The 19,734-nt window shown below is 45.7% G+C and overlaps 3 protein-coding genes across 3 annotated transcripts; 1 reads left to right on the forward strand and 2 right to left on the reverse strand.

The window, feature by feature from the left end:
• Positions 1–6,974: 6,974 nt before the first annotated feature.
• Positions 6,975–7,895, reverse strand: LOC135395730 (tigger transposable element-derived protein 6-like). Its single transcript, XM_064626824.1, has one exon. The coding sequence runs from the start codon at positions 7,893–7,895 to the stop codon at positions 6,975–6,977; it is 921 nt and encodes a 306-aa protein (XP_064482894.1).
• A 4,742-nt stretch (positions 7,896–12,637) lies between these two features.
• LOC135395731 (uncharacterized) lies at positions 12,638–14,776 on the forward strand. Its single transcript, XM_064626825.1, has 2 exons — positions 12,638–12,780; positions 13,264–14,776. Exons 1-2 carry the CDS (start codon positions 12,638–12,640, stop codon positions 14,774–14,776), a joined length of 1,656 nt encoding a protein of 551 aa, XP_064482895.1.
• A 340-nt stretch (positions 14,777–15,116) lies between these two features.
• LOC135395536 (uncharacterized) lies at positions 15,117–17,932 on the reverse strand. The gene is made up of 2 exons (XM_064626689.1): positions 17,710–17,932; positions 15,117–16,805 (listed from the first exon to the last, which is right to left on the reverse strand). The coding sequence occupies exon 2, from the start codon at positions 16,664–16,666 to the stop codon at positions 15,407–15,409; it is 1,260 nt and encodes a 419-aa protein (XP_064482759.1). The 5' UTR covers positions 16,667–16,805; positions 17,710–17,932; the 3' UTR covers positions 15,117–15,406.
• Positions 17,933–19,734: the final 1,802 nt, after the last annotated feature.

The following is a 19,734-nucleotide window of genomic DNA, read 5'->3' on the forward strand; positions in this document are numbered from 1 at the left end:
AAGGTATATGTATTTTATCACAAATTTAATAACCTTAGTGGAAATGGTTGATGTTGTCCTCTGCCTTGTACAGTGCACTTATAGCAAAATACACAATAGTCCAAATGTTTTCCTTGTCCCCAAATGCCCTGTCAAAGCTGAAAGACTCTTATCAAAATGGGGAAGCGGGCTTGCTTGTCCAGAGAAACAAATATGAAACTGCAGTGCTCAACGTAAATAACTGCATGCTCAGCAACTAAGGCTGGTGATGCCGAAGACCTAATATTTCTATGTTAAAAGGTGAAAAGACCACTGCAGCGTATTAATGTTGTTTCAGAAGTATAACACCACAAAATTTGTGAGAGTCAGTTGGTGTATTTAGTTATGTTGGTCACCTCCTGCACCAATTTTTAATAAAATTCAAATGCGTTGCTACCAACCAGGACCTAAGCCTGACCTATGATCTAATAATAATAATAGTATCCATCTATGACCTATATGGACCTTCACCACTAGTTTGGTCTAGGTTTCACACGTGGCTTCTAGTGAAATTTGAAGCTGCTCTGTAGAGCTGACAGGAGACTTGCAGAGTAGAGAAGTTTTTTATATTTTCCAAAGAACATGTAAAAAACAATGTGCTGTACCAACTGTATTCAAAGAAATACAAATATACTTTGTTTTAGCTATGTGCATATTAGCAGATTATAGGTGACCGATGACACACAATGGGCGTCAAGGGTGAGAACACAAGAATACTACCACTGCAGGCACTGTCCTGAAATTCTAAGTCACCATTTGTCAGAAAGCAATGACCACGCACAGCCTAATGATCATATTGAGCTCCTTCCATTATTCTTTTTATTGACAGCATGTTGGCTGCCATCCAGTCCATGAAAGTGACCCTTATCGTTTAAAGAACGGTTCAACAGCAAGCTAGCTGGTGATAGTGTCCATGATGGCGAGACCTGAAGAGGAGATACAAGAAGGGACATAAACAAGCTATGTTAAGACATTGTGTATGTCCCTTCCTATCCCTCGTCTCAGGGTTTTTCGCTATGGACCTTCATGATATTTCCTTCGGCAAACTTTACATATTTTTATGTAGAATTGTGAAGGTACAGCCAGGTGCTGTTAGCAAATCACACAGTACTTTTCTTGAATCAAGAATCCATAGAAGGTACACAGTCATCTTCAGCATTGCACACATCTATTGGACATGTTAATCACTTTGGAATGTCACAGACATGTCATGGAGGCCGGCACATGATTAGTGGTGCTGAACAGACAACTATGTATTTGTCATAGTTTATGCATAAAAAGCAGTTTTGTCACCTGCATGTTGAGACAGATGTATCTCTACATACTTTGCCATGACACAAATATATGAAGCAACAAATGTACCCTCTACTGTATTATGGTTATTAGTCAACACTGCCAAGAACGTGGGAACACAGTCTTGTACCACCTATACTCTTCAAAATGACCTTCACACACGACACATTGTAGGTCAACGAGACTCCAGAATGATGTCCTCTCCCTTCCCATTGGCTGAAAACATTTTTCTACTACTTTGCATAAGGGGAAGTTAGTACAAGAAACGCACAGATTCCTTTTTTGAGCAAATCAGTATTCAGAGCGTTACCATACTGTGGTAGGCCTGCAGTGCATTACGTGGTGCAGCACACACTGTAAAAAATTTCACCGTAGAACATGTCCCCCGTTCTAATGACAGTCTTCTCCAGTTTTTCAAACTGCCATTACCCATAGTGCTCTATGGTATGACACAGTATTTCTAAAACTTTACTGTAGTTTACTGGTTGTAGCAGAAAAAAGACACCACTGTTTCCGATCACAGGACGCAAGCCATAAGTGCTATACGGAAACAGTACATGCTGCTCTCTAGCAGTCGTTAGTGTTTGGACATGGTATGGTGCATGCAGGGTGAATTCCATGGTTAAAATATCCAAACGTGAACAACTGTTAGATTACATGATGTAGAATGCTCTATACTACAGTAAAACCTTCAAAGTCGGACACCTCCCAACCTCGGACAACTCCCCATGATTTCATTGCACGGGCAGGCTCCCATTGAAACTACATGGGGACGAAATTCTCTATGTCGGACACCTCCCTATCTTGGAAGTAAGATAGGGTTTTCCCTACAAAGTCGGACAAAACCCTGGCCAAATTATCTCAATATCGGCCCATCTTTGCACCAAAAAGACCCAGAATGAGCCAGTGGCCTTGACTTTTGCCCCTTTTTTCCCTTATACTGGTCTCAGCATTTTGTTGCTTTAGTTTTTAGAGTCCAAAAACAAGTGCCGTCAGTCTACATTGTAATTCTTTATGTGAGCACTTGTCTTCAGTTTGTCTAGAGCCTTTGAACGAGCACTGCACCAAAGCTATGAGAAGTAGGCTGACGCTTCAGAGACAAGTCCTTGCTGCTCAAAAGGCTCCAGAGGTAATGCCATTGAGTAGAATCTGAACGGAATTGAATATACTAAAATCAGTAATAATTATCAGTGAGTGGGTAGAGGTACCACTACCAGGCACCACCACCAGGTACCACTAAGGACCTTAAATTGAAGAAGGGGGACATTTCTCACAGCTGTGATCTCTTCCGTTTTTGTTGCCGTCATATTCTGTAACTCGGAGACCTCTATAAGTAGGAGACGCTTCGGCTGCACCGCGGGTGTCCAACATAGGAAGGTTTCACTGTATTTACGTTCCGTGTCATGTCACCACAAACAATATATGCTTTTGCTCATGCTGCACAGCACAGGCGAATTGAGCTGCATGTGAGGATAATAACATGAAACCCGAGGCGCGGAGGAAAAGGCATGACTTTACGGTCCCTGTGTCAGTTGTTTCATGTTGTAATTTCGTACCAGCTGGCCTGTACTTGAGAAACAGGTTTGATGCATTGTACACGCAGCATAGACATGCAGTATGTGGTGTGTTGTAATGCTCCATGTGGATTGTTTCGGTACAATCTTGAACTATGCATACCAAGGGGTAGGGCATCTGTGACAGGCTTACCTGGAAGTAAGAATGTAAATGTTAGCTGAAGTCATTGAATAATTAACATTATCCATATACTGCTGCAGATCATACCAACAATAGCACACATGATGCTCCGATATGTTATGCAGGAATGTCTCTGGAAAGTTTTTGTATACATGATACCACTTGAATGCAACACAAGCTCCTGCTGCACTGCCAGAACACCACGGCGGACAGATTTACCTTACTTCACCTGAGAAAAAGTATGTACTGTTGCACATATGATGCTGTTTGAATGTCTCGAAAAACATAATTTATGACCGAAAGACATCAACTGGAAGATTTCGATTTACCTTAGTCAAAACTGAGAAAAAGTATGTGCTGTTGCACACATGAAACTGCTTGAACTGCCCTTGAGCGCTCTGGAAGAACACCTTATTGGTGACCAAAATACAACAGCTGACCCAACATTGAATTTATACTTTACTCAAAATACACAAGATGTGCTGCCGTGCATATGATACGATGATACTGCTTAAATGTACTCTGAAAGCACTGGCACCTCAGGCATGGTTGCTCTAAGCTAGCGAGCAACAGCAAGGGTATACGAACACAAGAAGTTGAGCACAAGTGATGGAATGCACTTGATTAATCAGAAAATGAAATGTCGCAGTTCCAGGTGTCACTGTTCCGTCAACAAAAACATATGAACTTTCAAGGGGCGTCTGGTTGGCACTGGTGAAAGCCTTCAGCTTGAAACCCAGACGGTGATAGCTGAGACGTGGAGTGCAAGCTTTTCGGTGGTGCCAGAATGGCTGCGAAATCATTTAACAAATAAGGCAATTCCAAATCTGTACTGAGAATACACCCGCTGGGGCGTAATCTCTAAAGGATGAAGCAGTAACTGACAGATAGCGTATTTTTCTCTTCTACGCGATGCAATTTACACCGCATGACTGACTTGTCTAACATTACTCGTCTTGCCTTTCTCTGCTGCCTAGTCCTGCCCCTGCAATCTCCTGCTGCAGATAAGGTTGGCACAGCATCCCGGACGAGACCTTCAGCTTCTTGTGAAACAAGTTGCGCATTGCTTCCGTAACATTCGTATGAGCCAGATGAACAGATCAAATGACTGCTTTCGAAGGTGGCACCCAGTCGGAGTTGTAACCGATTGTTGCAGTCAATAGATTTCTCTTTCACCTTTCGGAAAATTGTGGTTTGAAACATTGGAACTGCATGCTGAAGTGTTCTTGCAGACGGGAGCAAAACGCTCACGCATTCTCGGCACGCAGCACAAAACACGAATGACACCAGGAGAGAACTGATGTTCTGAGGCTGGACTTCCACCTTTATCGTTGACAACAGGAAGTCTGTACTGGCCTAGCAAATGCTTTGCAGTCGAAGGAAGCAAAACTCACGTTCCTCGTGGGTTTAGTGAAGTCCAGAAATATATTGGCTCCCTAATAGCGAACTGTTTATCACTTCCCCAATGTGAATCTGCGCAGCATACGGTTCGGCAGGAGAAACTGGCCGGCTTGGCGGAAGAAACCAAGCCAAAAGTCATGCCAAGCCGGAGCGCGGGCAGACCACGAATGTGTCGTCGACACAGGGTTTGCGGGCCACAAGACGGGATGTCAGTGAAACTAAAAATTCACTTTTTCGGAAAACCACGAGGAGTTTGGGATAACTATTTTGCATACATAATCACTGTTCCCTTATGAACACATCGTGTGAGTACCATTCCATTCCGTAACACTCGAAAATCGGCGTAGCTGAGCTTTAACTATATTACGTTAAGTTTATCGGCTCGCAGCATAGCAGCAGCCTCCCCGGATATCATGCGCGAAAAACTATACTGAACACAGAGAGGCGCAGAGAAAAAAAAAGGAAAAAAAAAATAGAGATGGAGTAGTTATGTACGAGGGTCATTGTGTGAAGATTTTAAATTATTTCTCTTCTCCCTGATTTTTTTTTCTTTTTCACATTGAAAATGCAAGCAAAATCAACAATACAGTGTGTAAACCGACAATTTCAGTGCTCCTGAACGTTGGTATAATCGTTCGTGAAAAACTATGTACGAAGAACTTGAAACGCCTTTCAAATTTTCAGGGTCTCATTTGGAAAACAAGCTCATTTATTTCTGTTGGTGTGCCAAGTGAAGTTTTTCATTGACGAATTGTATATGCGATTGCCTAATAACTAATCCGCTCAGCTGTGTACGCTAAGGTAGTTTACTATAATTGCGGTCCATTCCAGGGGTTTCATTACCCCCACCCCCCTGAATTTTTCCAACCACACCCCTGTAATTCATTAGACTTCCTGATACAGCTTGCCCACCAATGCATATACCCATAGATATGTATCCATAAAGATCTGCCCCCCTATGGTTCGCTCCACTCGAAATCACTCAGACATCTTATCACGCCGGGTACCGCATCTTGGCTTTGCGCATTGATGATAGTGCCAGCCGCAACAACAATCACAAAGAAGAAATTGTCGTTGCTCTTCTCCAAGCAGCACAATGTACTGAAAGTCTAGTGCAATAGGGGTGGACGGTATGTGTCTTATCAATGTTACTTAGTTTCAAGAGTCTGTTCAAGATCTTCCACCTACCCGTCCACGCCTATTGCACTCGACTTTCAGTACATTGTGCTGCTTGGGTCGGTGCTGATACGAGTTGCGCAACGGACTAAACGCTGATACCTGCCGTTTGAATTCAGCATGAGAAAGCCGCGACGATATGGCAAGGAAAAAAACTTGCCAAGATACGGGGCACAAAAGTGAACTTGCACGGCAAATCGCCGGCAGTCCGAACATTTACACGGCAGCAGACACCTACGAGCACTGGTGCTAAAGTCTCAGGAAAAGACATCATAGATGAAAATACATACCCGTTACGAAGCCGTTTGAATCTCACTGTTCATGGTAATCAACCAATTTTTATCGAAGTGCAGCACGCATAGAGAAGTCCATGATTCGCTTACACGTCTACCTGCAAAAAATGACCTACAGTCTCCTTCTGAAACATTGCATCACTTGCCAACTTATTTGAGAAAAGTAAAAAGTAACTTTTCTGCAACCCCGATGATGGCTGGGGCATCCATGGAATACACCACAAAGAGTCACTGGTGTATTCTGCATAGCGAAGCCGTTATCAACGACTTATATGGTAAAGCCGGTAGAGACGCCGCACACTTTGACATTTCGCTTAGTAAAGCAACGCCGCATTGCAACACACGCAAAATGAACACATAGTCATAACCCAGGATCCCTCCGCTATAACTGTGCCAAATATGAATCGAAATTGTGGATCAGAAACTGAACCAGATAAATTTTATAAAACGACCACCCGTGATGCGCCATCTCTACCGAGCTGGCAGGGAGAGATGGCCGCGTACAAAATACCTTCTTTTTCACTGCTTTTCCCGTCGTGCTTGCCTCCCACACTCATTGCATAGCTTCCCGTACAATGTACAGTCCTCGTCCCTGACACTATGTGCACTTTATCCAGTCCGATTTTGATGTTGTAAGAAAGTAGTTCTCCCAGCACTCGAGGCATTTATTGCTGTCGTCCGCCGAGGGATCCATCGTCGTCGACTTTACCTTTCTCGGTAATGTTTTCTTCTTCGGGCTGGTCTTTCGTGTCTGTTTCGTGGGAAGCACCTTCTGACCTTCTGACATCGTTCCTTTTCCCCTTCGGGTGCTTTATTCATTTTTTTACGTCTCGCTTTCACGCTCTCCACGTACGCAGCTGCGCGGCCTGCTTCTTCCTTCGCGCCTGCCTGGCTACTAGTGATGGCACAGGAGAATGACTATGCAGATGCTTTGACGGTGAGTCCGGCAGCATCATTTCACGGGACCCAGACGATGACTGTGGGAGACCGGTGCTACCAACTGCTTGGCTTGCCGGAGGTTTCTCGGCGATGGGTTCGTGACTATCACACTGCATGCTGTCAGCAACTTGAAAAAAGTAATCAGGAACTGCTTCAGTTTTAAAACGATGTATTCACGTCGCTCTGAAACATGACACGCCGATCGCTGGTGTGGCAGCGCGACCCCAGGCGTGTGACAAGAGCCTTGTGACAAGCCTTGTGACAAGCCGTGTGACAAGCCGTGTGACAAGAGCCCTTCTTCATGGACAAGAGCCTGCCGAAATGATCTCGGGTAATCTTTCTTGAAGGATTGCTGTGCATCCACGCATCGGCAACTGCTTGAAACGCCGTCTTCAGAGGTTTGAAGAAGCACCTATCAAGGGGCTGTAGTGCCTGGGTAGTGTGGCTGGGCAAGCACAAAAGAATTATATCATTGTTGTCCAGGAACTGGAGCATCTCCACGTCACTCATGTGGGATGAATGGCCGTCCAGTATCAGCAGCACCTTTCCTTGTGGCTTGCGCGGTAAGAATAGAGTTTTAACCCAGTCGTTGAAAATATCACTGGTAATGAACGACGACTTCCGGTTCAAGTACACCTTTGATCCAGGAGGCAAGTCTTCTTCCAAACGTGGTCTCCTATTGACTCCCTTCAGAACGCATGCCGGCGGCAGAAAATGTCCTTCCGCGTTGGCGCACGCTACCACAGTGATGTTCTTCCCTCTTTCGCAGGGCGTAACTGTGTGCACAACTTTCGAGCCTTTGGATGCTACAACCTTATTGGGCTTATTAATTAGCTGGATCCCAGACTCATCCATGTTCCATATGCGATCTGGGCAGCCATGGAGCTTGTTGTCATCCAGTACTCTCAACAAGAGGTCGAAGAAAGCCTTCACTTCAATTCTATTCATCCCTTCTGCACGCGCTAAAGATAGTCCTTCCGACTTCCGTATTGAAAGATCTGGATGCCTTCTCAAAAACGATTGGAACCAATCCTTCCCTGCTTCACGCTTGCTCTTGTTAAAGCTGTTCTTGATTCCCATCTTCTCGGCGAACCAGAATGCCTGCGAGCGCACGAGACGTGCACACGGAGGAAAGCCACCCGACTGTAAGCATCTTATGTGTGCCACCAGTCTCCCTTCATTTTCCTGCCCCAGAACCCCGTGAGGTCCTAGAGCTCCTTTCTTTAGGTTACCGCTCTTTATTCTTCGCCGTAGAGTCCTCTCCGGAATGCCGTAATTTGCAGCAGCTGCACGGATGGAGAGTTCCCGTTTTTAACGTCTTGTATGGCGTCTCTAAGAGACGCCTCGTCCCAGGTCCCCCGAAGTCGGCCTGAATCCTTCCTCTTGTACTTCGAACCCATTCCCTGTCACAGGAGAAGAAACAGCTACTCAACGGAACGTTTGTGGCTCTGTTAGCCCCATTTTAGGCGCAGGGCATCTCTCCCTCCAAAAAAAGGGGCCATCTCTCCCGTTTGCGCGGTAGAGATGCCGCATGCGTCCTCCCCTCTACAATTACTATTTTTCTTTCAAAGATCTATCGCTATTAATCTGTATCCTCAGTACCTCAGAGAACAAATTTCTATCAAAACAAGCATTGTTTAGTTGCACTAGGTCGACGAGAAGTCAGTACCTGAAAAAATATTGAGCGTCTTCGGGAAGATTCAGAAACTTTCCGACGCTCGTGCGTGCAGAAATCCAAGACTGGCACCAAACCTTTCACAACAAAATGTGGACGCACCAGCGAGGATCACTCTCCTGAGGTCGTAGCGCCATCTATGCAGAAGTTTTGAAATTAGAGGGAAAAGGGCGTCTCTACCCACGCGGCATCTCTACCCGCTTTACCCTACTAGGCCCTTGTACTGGGATTTTAACAGTGGTGACCGCAAAATTTGGAAAAGGCGGCGGCAGAGCCCTTTAAAATGGGCGAAACCGCCCCCGTATTCCCAACCAACCCTAAGGGCTCCCTATGTAACCTCTAGCCCTGAGGGAGACGAATTTTGTTTCCCAAAGCGCCCATATCTGCAAGGGGCGCCCCAAGGGCACGCGCCAGCCAAGTGAGCTCGCGAGCTCACTGTACGCTCCCTGAGGGACGCTCGCCTCGAAACAAACATGGATGACATGTGCATTTGTGGATCGCGTCGTGCGATTCGAGCGTTATACCCTCACGGTGGTATTGCAGTAGTGACGGTTCGACGAATTCGTGACTGGGAAAACTACCTTGTGCGGTACGACGAATATGAATTGAAAGAAAGATAAGTTGCGTGTGCATGAACACAACACTACAGACTATACTGAACATCAGGAGGGGCACGGACAATCCTGGCTTCCCTTGTCCGGCCATTCAGTGATCGTTACAATCTGGCCGTTTAATACAACACACACACACACACACATAAGGAGACGATGGTGAGATGTGTACATATCATATCCGCAATATCCAACAGTTGTACAACATCTGAATACTGACACGAAGTAGCCCACCATACATGAAGTTTGCAAGTCGAACGCGAACAGAACAGGAGAGATACCAAAGTAGCAGACGACAGCCATCGGAAGCGGAAATGAAGCGCGGTCCTGCGCATGCGCTTCTGCTTCGTTCTACGAGGAATCGGGCCGAATCCCCTTCGAGCCTCCCGACGGCCAGCCCTTCGCTGAGGGCGTGCACGTTTACGTTTGAGAAACGCATGCTACCCTCAGGGGATGTTCGCCCTCAAGGGACCCTGGGCTAAGGGCGCCCTGAGGGCAAAGTTGCGGGTGGTTTGGGAATACGGCCCCCTTTGTATCATGGTGCCAGAGGCATATTCGAGACGGCTTATGCTATTGCCCTTCCCACTGGGATTGTAACGGAGGCGACCGCAAAATCCGTAAAAGACCGCAGCAGAGCCCTTTAGACGGCCGAAACCTCTTTAATCATGGTTCCAAACTGATATTATCAACGGCTTATGGTGCTCTTCTACTGGGATTGCAACAGAAGCGACAACAAAATTCGGAAAAGGCAGCCGCAGAGTCCTTTAAAACGTACTAAACCCCTTGCATCATGGTACCAAAAGCATATTCATGACGGCTTATGCTATGCCTTTCTACCGGGATTGCGCAAGATTTGGTATTTGATATAACAATAATAATAAAGATGCCCTAAGCTGATTTTGTAATATGTATATGTGAAAATAAGATCACGGGATTTGAACCCCGTACCTTGTTCCCCTGTTGCATCCTGAGAGGACGCGTTTGACAAAATCGCTTCCAAAACGGCACTCGAATTGGCCAAATGGCATTTCGTACAACAGCTGTTTCGTTGCAATCTTGTCGCTACGCGACGGACAAGCAGCCCTGCTGTCAAATGGCATATAGAACTGTATTCGTTATTATTATAATACTTATCACAATGAAACTGCAATTATCACAATAAGCTCTAATCATAACAATTGCGCCCTTCGCTGAGCATGACGAATCAACTTTGGTCTCCCAGTGCCACTGACAACTTCTATGACAGCGAAGCCTGTTAGGGGCGGAAAGCAGGCTGTTACAAAATAATTGTCAGTGCTAGGCGTGAACACTATTGCCCAGACAGAAAAGAATATAAGCCAATCCCCTTCCCCAGAGCACGCGCGTCTTTGTCTCGTTCCTGTTTCTTTCGAACTAGTTTCTTTGTTTTCTACATGTGGGGGAACTGAAGGAAGAACCGGAGCATGGAAGGAGAGGGCACCACGGTAAATGTTTATTATGTAGGCAAGGGGAAGGAGTGCTGTCGCATCCATTTTGCTACGAGGAATTTTTGTCGCACGATAACTATCTTGCAATGCAAATGCAATTTCTTGAATTGAACTCTGAAGTCTGTAGACGGATCCTCCGTTTACTCGCAAGTACAACGATCGCCTCACAACAAACTGTGGCAATCAGCGCCGCGTAATGCGATGGAGACGACTGAAATAAACTAGTGAAATTGACGACATTTCGTGGCGAAAGATCACACCTCTCGTCATCTCACAAAGCGATAACACGAATCGCAGCCAAATAGAAAAAAAAAAAAAGTTATCTTCACCTTTGATGGCACTTTGTCACGACCGCTACTATGCGGAATACGGACAGGTTACATAACGTATAATCGCCTACTTCCCTATTTTACTTCGGTTATGCCATTCCTTTGATTCTTATCATTTTGTGTGCGCACTGTGAGTTGAACTTCTAGTTTCAACAGAAGTGGTAATTTCATAATTCATTTCAAGAAATTCTGTTTCTGTAAGCTGTATTAAGATAAAACTGCAACCGATCGGCACGTGGACAGACTCTTCACAGCTGACTGCAATTATTTAGTATTTGGGTCCATTTTTTATGACGGTTGTTTGACCATTTTGCATTTGAGATATATATTTTTATATATCTCAAATATATTATATTTTGCACAGTCTTCGTCACACGCTACGCGCGCGGCAGCTACCCCCGTGCTACTCAAAACACGAAAGCACGAAAATCAACTCGCCGTCTTGCACGACTTTTACGAGACAATCGTCCCTTCTACACATGCATAAACACCGGTAATCCAGAAGATGTGGGTTCGATCCCTACAGCTAGCTAACCTTTTCAGTGACTTTCATCTTTCATCGGGTACCATGGTATAGAGGAGAGACCCAAGGTCAAAGGGTCCAGTCGCCCACGCGTAACTGTTTCTCCCTAACGGGGTCATCCACGGAAACAGCGACGGTGGCGCCCCGCCGTAGGAAGCCCGTAAATAAATTCAAGATGGCTACCGTGAAACCATAGCCTTAATGCACGATGTGAGAGGTCGGAACTAAGATTTACACGGCGGATTGAGCCGTGTTGCCAAACAAATCCAAACAGAACAGAACTGAACTGAAACTGGACAAAACAAAACTGTGCGAGGTATTTGCTCCTCGCAGCTATTGCGTTCATTCAGTTTTTTTTTTTTTTTTTTTTTTTTTTTTTTTTTTGGCAGTGATTGGGGACGAGCGCGAACGGCGGCGCCCCTCCAGCGGCGGCGGAGCGAACTGCGTAGTGTGGATGCAACGCTGTTCGCCAGCTTGCCAACGCACGTTTAGTTGAGTTTGATAATGGTGTTCAGCGGAGGGACAGCCCCATGAATGTTGCCTGTCCTGAAGCGTGGCTAGACAGAGTCAAATGAACATTAAATTCGTAATGAGTATGTTCCTGTTTAAATTTATGCGCGCTAGAAAGGTGCGCGTGTGATGAAGTGCTGTTACGGACGGACTTTGCTTTCCAGTTTCCCTATCGATGCCCACACCAGCTTACAGATGCGGATATTTTTGTGTGTAAAAACAGCCTTCTTATCGGCCTTGAGCGCCGTGTCACAATTATTTGTTTGTCGTGCTTGGTTACCGTCAGTGTATTATGTTTGATTACAATTATTTGGTGTAGTGCAGAATTACTCAGACCAATCCGGTTGCTCATGGGAACCGTAAAATTTGAACTGAATTGAAAAATAAAAAGCGGGGCGTCATAGAATGAGTGCAACGTGTACCAATACATTTGAGGATCGTGGACATTAGCAGCTAGTACAGAGTTATTCAATACAGATAAACTTTCAAATGGTAATAATAGGTGTTAAGAGTTTTCATCATTTTTCATTTAAACAAATAACGACAGGTCTGCAATCCGCTTCTCACTATTTAGTTCTGACTGCAACCGAGAGGGCGCGCGCAGGGATCCATGGGAGCTATGGGATTCTCCGGCCGACCGACCATTGTAGGTGTACGTGGCGGTAACTTTGACTTTTAGTTATTTGTGCCCGGAAACTGATACATGAGATGGGAGGGTACACTTGTTGTGTGCCAGGATGCTACAACAATACCACGAAGAATAAAGGCCTGAGCTTCCACAAGTTTCCGTTGAACAAGCGCCTGAGGAAGCTGTGGGTGGTGAAGATCAACAGGGCAGGGAAGCGAGGAAGGTAAGTGTCTTTGTGGTCCGTGCATAAGTTTAACTAACGAAAAGATCAGCATACCTGTTGATTTTACGTGCTGATGAGCGTCACTCGAGCGTCCATGATTAAGAACGGGCTGCTCGACTCCAGTTAAAGGGTTTAATCAAGTAAAGAGAACGGTTGAGAGCATTAAACAGTTTAATACGAAAAACAAGACTTTCGTATTAAACTGTTTAATGCTCTCAACCGTTTTCTCTTTACTTGTGAATCGTTATCGCCGGAAACTTGCACATCGTTTTTTCACGTTCTACGATGGGTTTAATCGAAGTACAGTAAAGCTTGGATTGGGCGAAAGTAAAGTTTGGATTGCTATGAGGCATCCTTGAGACTATGTGGTTCTATGTTTCTGACTCACCTGCTATACGGATTTAGTGGAAGGGTCCAGTTCGCAAACTTAAGCATTCAACACTGAAATTTCATTGTTTGAATGGACGTGTTTTATACCAACAGGTTTTCGACATTTGAGCCCACAGAGCAACACCGAGTGTGCGGAAGGCACTTCAAAAATGGCACGAAGACATACATGGACAACGTTCCAACAGTCTTCCAACACCGGCCACAGCCCAAACCGAGAAGGACACGCAGATTGGATGGGCCGCCTTCACTTGCAAGTACTTGCCATACCCCATCAGAAGCCGAGGTTCCTGAAACGGGGAGCTCATGTGAAACGTCTTGCCCCTGGCCTGCAGATGATGTTGCTCAGCATGAGTACCAGGATGAAGTAGAAGGGACATCCTCAACCACAGCTACACCAGAGCTACAACATGATACCAGTGACCATTCCTATGCAGCACCGTATGAGGAGACAGCTACACTGAGCAAAAGGATAGCAGCTTTTGAAGCACTTGTGAAACAAAAGGACGAACTGATCGAAGACTTGCAGAAAAAACTTTCTGTGTCTGAAGACAAAATTGAAAGCCTCTCACTTCAGTGCAAAAGCCTGGTATCTGAAGTACGGGTAGCCTCTCAAAAGGCGAGAGAAGCATCCTTGAAAGTAAGGAACACTCGATGTGACCTCACGTATGACTGCCTACAAAAGGATGAGGAAAAGCTCAAATACTATACAGGTTTTGCAAACTCTAATTTGCTCCAAGTATTCTACGACTTTCTGAAGCCTGACTTGAGTCAACTTCAATTTTGGCACATGAAACGTGTTGAAGGCGCTGAGCAGCGCAAGTTTTTTGTGCCATTGAAAGACCAGCTGATTCTAGTGCTTGTTCGTCTACGGCTAGGTCTGGATCGTGTTGACCTTGCATTCCGGTTTGGAATATCAAACAGCACTCTGTCTAGAATATGGATAACGTGGATAAATTTCCTCCGAAACAGGCTTACACAGGTCCCCACATGGCCTCCCTCGCATCTGTGTGACAAGTACCGCCCTGAATGCTTCGAGGAGAAGGGGTACGAGACTGTCGATGGGATACTTGATTGCACCGAAATTTTTATTGAAACCCCGTCATCCTTCCGAGTGCAGAGTGAGACCTACTCTACCTATAAGAAACATAATACACTTAAAGGACTGGTGGTCTGTGCACCGAATGGCTTTGTGACATTTGCTTCGAACCTGGCACCGGGCCGGCTGTCCGACAAGGAACTGACACTGGAATCTGGAGTGCTCGACAAGTTTGAGAGGGGTCGAGCAATACTAGCCGACCGAGGATTCCTGATCAAAGACGCCTGCGATGCCCGGAACATTCACCTAAACATTCCCCCTTTCATGAATGGTAGGACGCAGCTCTCAGAAGAGGAGGTGAAGGAAACTCGAAAGATAGCTAGTGTGCGCATACACATAGAACGTGTAATAAGAAGGATCAAGACCTACAAGATTTTGACGCAGATCCTGCCAAATTCAATGAGCACCGACATGAACTCTATCTGGCTAATATGTGCGTTGCTGTCAAATTGGGTTGACAAGCCTCTACTAGAAACTTCAGACTCCGAGTCAACCCCCTCCACGTTGTAAATGAGTGGGATCCCAAGCGGCAAAATGTACTGAAAGTCGAGTGCAACACGGGTGGACGGGTAGGTGGAAGGCCTTGAACAGACTCGTGAAACTAAAGAACATTGATAAGACACATACCGTCCACCCCTATTGCACTCGACTTTCAGTACATTGTGCTGCTTGTGATATAGCACTCTATGAGCCAGCATTGTCATGGGCACCGCCCCCTGGTGTGACTTCTACTTCTCGGCGTGGCGCGATCAAGTGTACTGTACAGTCAGAAGAGATGCACTTGAGGCGTATAGAAATCATATTCATTCTTTTTAATTTCCTGAAATAAACTACCTGACTATGTGCAACTATCTGAATGTTTGTTTGATATCACAGCTTACATTTGTAACAAAGGGTGCACACGAGAACATCTGAATTATTCCAAGTAAAATGCAATATGCCACAGCAACTTGTACGCTATAATACGGGTGATAATTCCTATCACTTGCTCACCCGATATTGGTCTTCTCTCTACAGAATTAGAGTGCTAAGACTAGCTTATACTGCCTAGGCTGTGAGCTCGGCTGTGGGTCGTACATATATTAAGCACGCGCCATTTCCAGGGTGCCCACTGAACTTAAACAGAAAATATTGCACTTTTCACACCGTTACAGTTTTCTCACTAAGCAAATATGGGAGGATATACTCCTTGAAGAAGAAGACACATCTTTCCACCAGGTCGTCATAAAATGTCCGGTCGAAAGGTACCGTGATAACAAAAATTTCACCTTCACTGTCATGGACGAACAAATCATATGTATCCACCTTACATACGCCCATCTGCATCTGAACCTGCGCAAAGTACACATTTGTTCGCTTTACTTTTTCACCATTGACGGTATAGGAATCCACAAATGCTTTCATACTCTTAGGACATTTGATTTCCACAAGTTTTGTTTCACATTTACATTGCAACAACCCGTCAGGACTGCATCCAATAAAGGGATAGGATTCATGCAAAACCAGCCCCAGTTCCTCAATCGTACATTCACGGTGGTCTGTGTGCTTCCTGTGCAGTTGCAAGTACACTTCCTTGGCCTTTGGTTCCATGTCAATTCCATCTTGCATGGCCCGTGTTATAACCTGGGCCTTACCACAGATTTGATTAAGAAGTGGGAGCACATTATGTGGGCCGTATTTGTTCCGAATGGTATGTACTCGAGTGTACACCCTATAGCACACTGATGCGGTGATAACTCCTTTTCTGTGCTGGTGCCACTCAGAAGAACTGTTTTGCTTTTTCGTTGCATTCTCAATGTCTGTCACTGTCTGAGAGCTATGAAGATGGCAGAGCTGCTCATAAACATCCCCAGTGCTTGATACAGGTGATTGGAAGATCATATCCATTAAGGTGGGAACAGTGCTTTCAACACAGGTCTGTGTGTCTGCCGGGTTCACTGCCTGCAATTCGTTTGGAGTAAAGTCATTGCTTTCCAAAATATCCGCCCAAAACCCTAGTCCGTGAGTTCTGAACGGATCGACAATGTGGATAAGGCGAAGCCTCTCAACGTTCCTTCGTTCTTCGGGAAGGGACTCGTACGCTTTTATTTTCCTTATGGTATCGCGTGCACCACTAATTCTTGCACAAGTGTCCTTCACGAACTCCAGTTGCTCAACATTTTTCTTCACTTCGAGTGGCTTACGAGGGTGGTACCACTGCCGTTCCCCTTCAGTGCAAGCTTTTTCTTCGGGCACAACTTTTAGGTCGTGAGTAGCGATGTAGCTCAAGGCATAGAACACACAAACGACGTGCTTACATACTTTGCCGCTTCCAGCTCCGCACTCGCATTTGCACCGTAGTATTGTTCCATTTTCCCTGGAGAGTTCAGCAGCTGCAGCATATTTTTTCCTCGTAGCCATTGATGCCAAAACCTCAGCTCTGACCTTTGTCGTATCAGGGCTCCCCCGCGCATAGAATTCCAGCTTTTGTAGATGGCCTGATGTCCATAGTCGCAGACCTCCCTCCCTGTGCTTGCTGGCACCACAGTTGTCCACATGCCTAGTGAACGAACAGGAAGCGCATAGTGAAGTGCAAGTGAACAGGAACATCTGCATAGAACAGTGGTGTAGCTAGAAAAGTATTTTGGTAGGGGTCCCATGGGAGATTTATATTGCAGTGTAGGGTTCTCTCTCTTCTCCCTTTCCCAAATGGTATGGGTTCAGGAGAGGGTTGAACCACCAGACCGCCCCCCTGGCTACGCCACTGACATAGCAATAAGCAGCAAGGAAATGGCACATACATTTTTTTGTTTTATGTCTGAAACCATCATCACTCTCACAATCATGCTTTTACCTCATAAGGAATACAAATGTAAACAAAACCATAAAGTCGCCCTCTACAAAGTTCTAAGAGTGTCGTTGTACCGTGACTGTGTGTTTCCGCTTCGGTATTGTCCTGTACTTTCACGGATCACAATGAATATAATGTGAAGCCTATGCCTCTGCTAACCCACTATCTAGTCATTACCGATAGATTTGCTCCTTCCCGAAGAAGCGATACAGTGTATCTGTCCTTCTAGTCCACCCATCGTTGGAATCTGCCTGGCTTAATGCCATTCACGACCTCTGGAACGTTAAAAGGCAGTTATTCATTAGCAACAGCATACGGTTCATTCTCTAATTATTGCAGTGAAGACAAGAAGTTGCGGCGAATCTGTAATATCGCCACAACGATTCTCATGCCACAAATCGTTTAAAACAGTCCAAAGGCCGAACTGGGAAAAAAGATATGTGGGATTTCATTCACGGCAGAGACGTCAAGTAAGCCTTTCATGCATGCTATATGTCTGCTCGGACTATGTGCGAAAAAGAAAAGACGAACAAAAAGACAAACAAATGTACAGAACGGGAATACCAAGCTTCCTTTGTTAGTAACGACTTTGAGTGACAGCCGAGGTACGTACCAAGGAGGTGTAGGGTGTAGGCTCGTCGTACACAGCTGTCGGTCGCCGGAAATTTCCCGCAGAGCCCTAGTTCACTGCCGCCATCCTTGCAAATTACTGCAACGACTACGTTTAACATGCATTTGCAGGCAAGCGCACACAGATCTGAGACAAATAAACGCAAGGAAACTGCGTAGCTAGGCTGCGGAACACAGGCAATGCCCGCGATTTCATCTCGTCTGTACCACAACAAACATGGCAGCGCGCGCAGCCCGCGTCGCCGCCCCGCGCATGCGTAGTCTCGGTGCTGAAAAGCGTCTATTGTGTGAGGTGCAAGCTTGATCGCCCCCTTTAGCACTACAGTGACAGTCCTCAAGGAGCTGCATATTGCATACATTGAACGATCATCAGTGATCATATGTGTTGCTATCTTGTGTGTGCGTAGTAGTTTCGTTCCGGACGCCAGCAGCAACTTGTATGTATTCGTGTTTGTTTGTTTCAATAATATTATTATTATTATTATATTGTACAGTGTGATGTCCAAGTCCATGAACTACTCTACAGTAGAAACCATACAGCAGTGTAACACCTTTATTCCTACATAACTAGCTGGAGATATGCGACTGATGTGATACAAGTTTTCTTCAGGTGTGAGACCTAATCTGTATCCTGCGACAACGGCAAAGCACTACGAAGATCGATAGCACAATAAACGAAATCGCCCAAAAACATATCTGACAGTGCAGCGCAATGACGATTTTCTCAGGCCGGCTTTTTGATGGAGGCTTGTCGAGCATTCGTGGCTAGATTTCTTGATGGCACAATATTTCGTTCCTGAAAACAACGTTTCGGATCTGGACGGGAAACCAAGAGCACCATATTGTTGCAGTTTTCTGTCCACCAAGTAGTACCTTACCCTTCTACTTCATTCCGAAGTACGTTTCGGCGAAATGCTCCGAACATGCCTGATAGTGCACCAATTTTTCTGGCGCTTGCTTTCCGTTTCGCTGCTTGATTATCAAGATAATCATAATATTGTAAACTTTTCATGTTTCGGCTAGTTCTGGAAGTTCATTCCAAGTGCAGCTCATGACGATCTGCAATTAAAAACAGCGCAATACCGTATAAACACGACCAAACGCGGTCACTACCGCGGACACGCATCCCGTTGTTTCCACACTACCGGCGGATCACGTGACTTTTATAGCGCCCCCTGTAGGTCGCGCTCGCCGCCAATAGACCTCCGGGACTAACCAGGCGGCGCCACTGTTTTTGTCCCCTATCGGCCAGTCGCTGCAAATCTTGATAGATGCATAGCAGACGCTCGCACCCCGTTGCTTATGGAGGATGGATGTTGTCGTTTTGCGCGCGGGGAAGTTGATTGCAATGGATTTTTTAGGAACAGTACCATTAAGAAAGGAAGCACTTTGGCAGATGCACGACATGTAGGCGACCTATATAGCGTTGAGGAGAGACTGTGGGGGAGTTCCTCAGACATAATTGCAAGATGTACGGCAGAAACAAAGCTCAACTGCTCCTACGACATCCTGATAGAAGTAAGGACGTGAAAATAACTTTTTTTCGTCGGATAATAGATTGCCACATGAAGTTTAACATTGTCAATTCCGTAAAAGCTGTCGGAATCTCGCCAAATCAAGGAAGCCCGATGCGCCTGCAAGGCGGGGATTGACGGACGCTGCAGTTGTTTTCCGCATGAATGGAGCTGATGACGCCACTCGCACCAGCTTGCCACAGCGTTGGGGTAGGCCAGCAAAAAAACGCCCTGAAAAAATCTGCGACAACCGAGGAGCTTTTCCCAGGCAAGTGACGTACTTTTGCGACGGACGGATAAATCTAAGCCCTACATACTTGCAGTTATCGATGGTGCTGTAACGATATCAAAGCTTACGTGTTCGAATGTTCGAACCAGCGACAATCTCACATAAACTCTATTACATAAGGTGGTGAAACATTTCCAACTCAACGGTCACATGAGCCGGCTTCCCAGGAGGACGTATTGGAGAAGTTTCCAGACATCAAGTGCTC

The sequence above is a fragment of the Ornithodoros turicata genome, chromosome 5 (genome assembly GCF_037126465.1).
Source record: "Ornithodoros turicata isolate Travis chromosome 5, ASM3712646v1, whole genome shotgun sequence".
Lineage (NCBI taxonomy): Eukaryota > Metazoa > Arthropoda > Arachnida > Ixodida > Argasidae > Ornithodoros > Ornithodoros turicata.

Excerpts from the sequence above, each read along its gene's own strand:
- LOC135395731 (XM_064626825.1), top strand. The coding sequence starts at position 12,638 with ATGGGAGGGTACACTTGTTGTGTGCCAGGATGCTACAACAATACCACG. Across the intron at positions 12,781-13,263 it reads AGGGCAGGGAAGCGAGGAAG|GTTTTCGACATTTGAGCCCA; the intron begins GTAAGTGTCTTT and ends TTATACCAACAG.
- LOC135395536 (XM_064626689.1), bottom strand. The coding sequence starts at position 16,666 with ATGGCTACGAGGAAAAAATATGCTGCAGCTGCTGAACTCTCCAGGGAA.
- LOC135395730 (XM_064626824.1), bottom strand. The coding sequence starts at position 7,895 with ATGGGAATCAAGAACAGCTTTAACAAGAGCAAGCGTGAAGCAGGGAAG.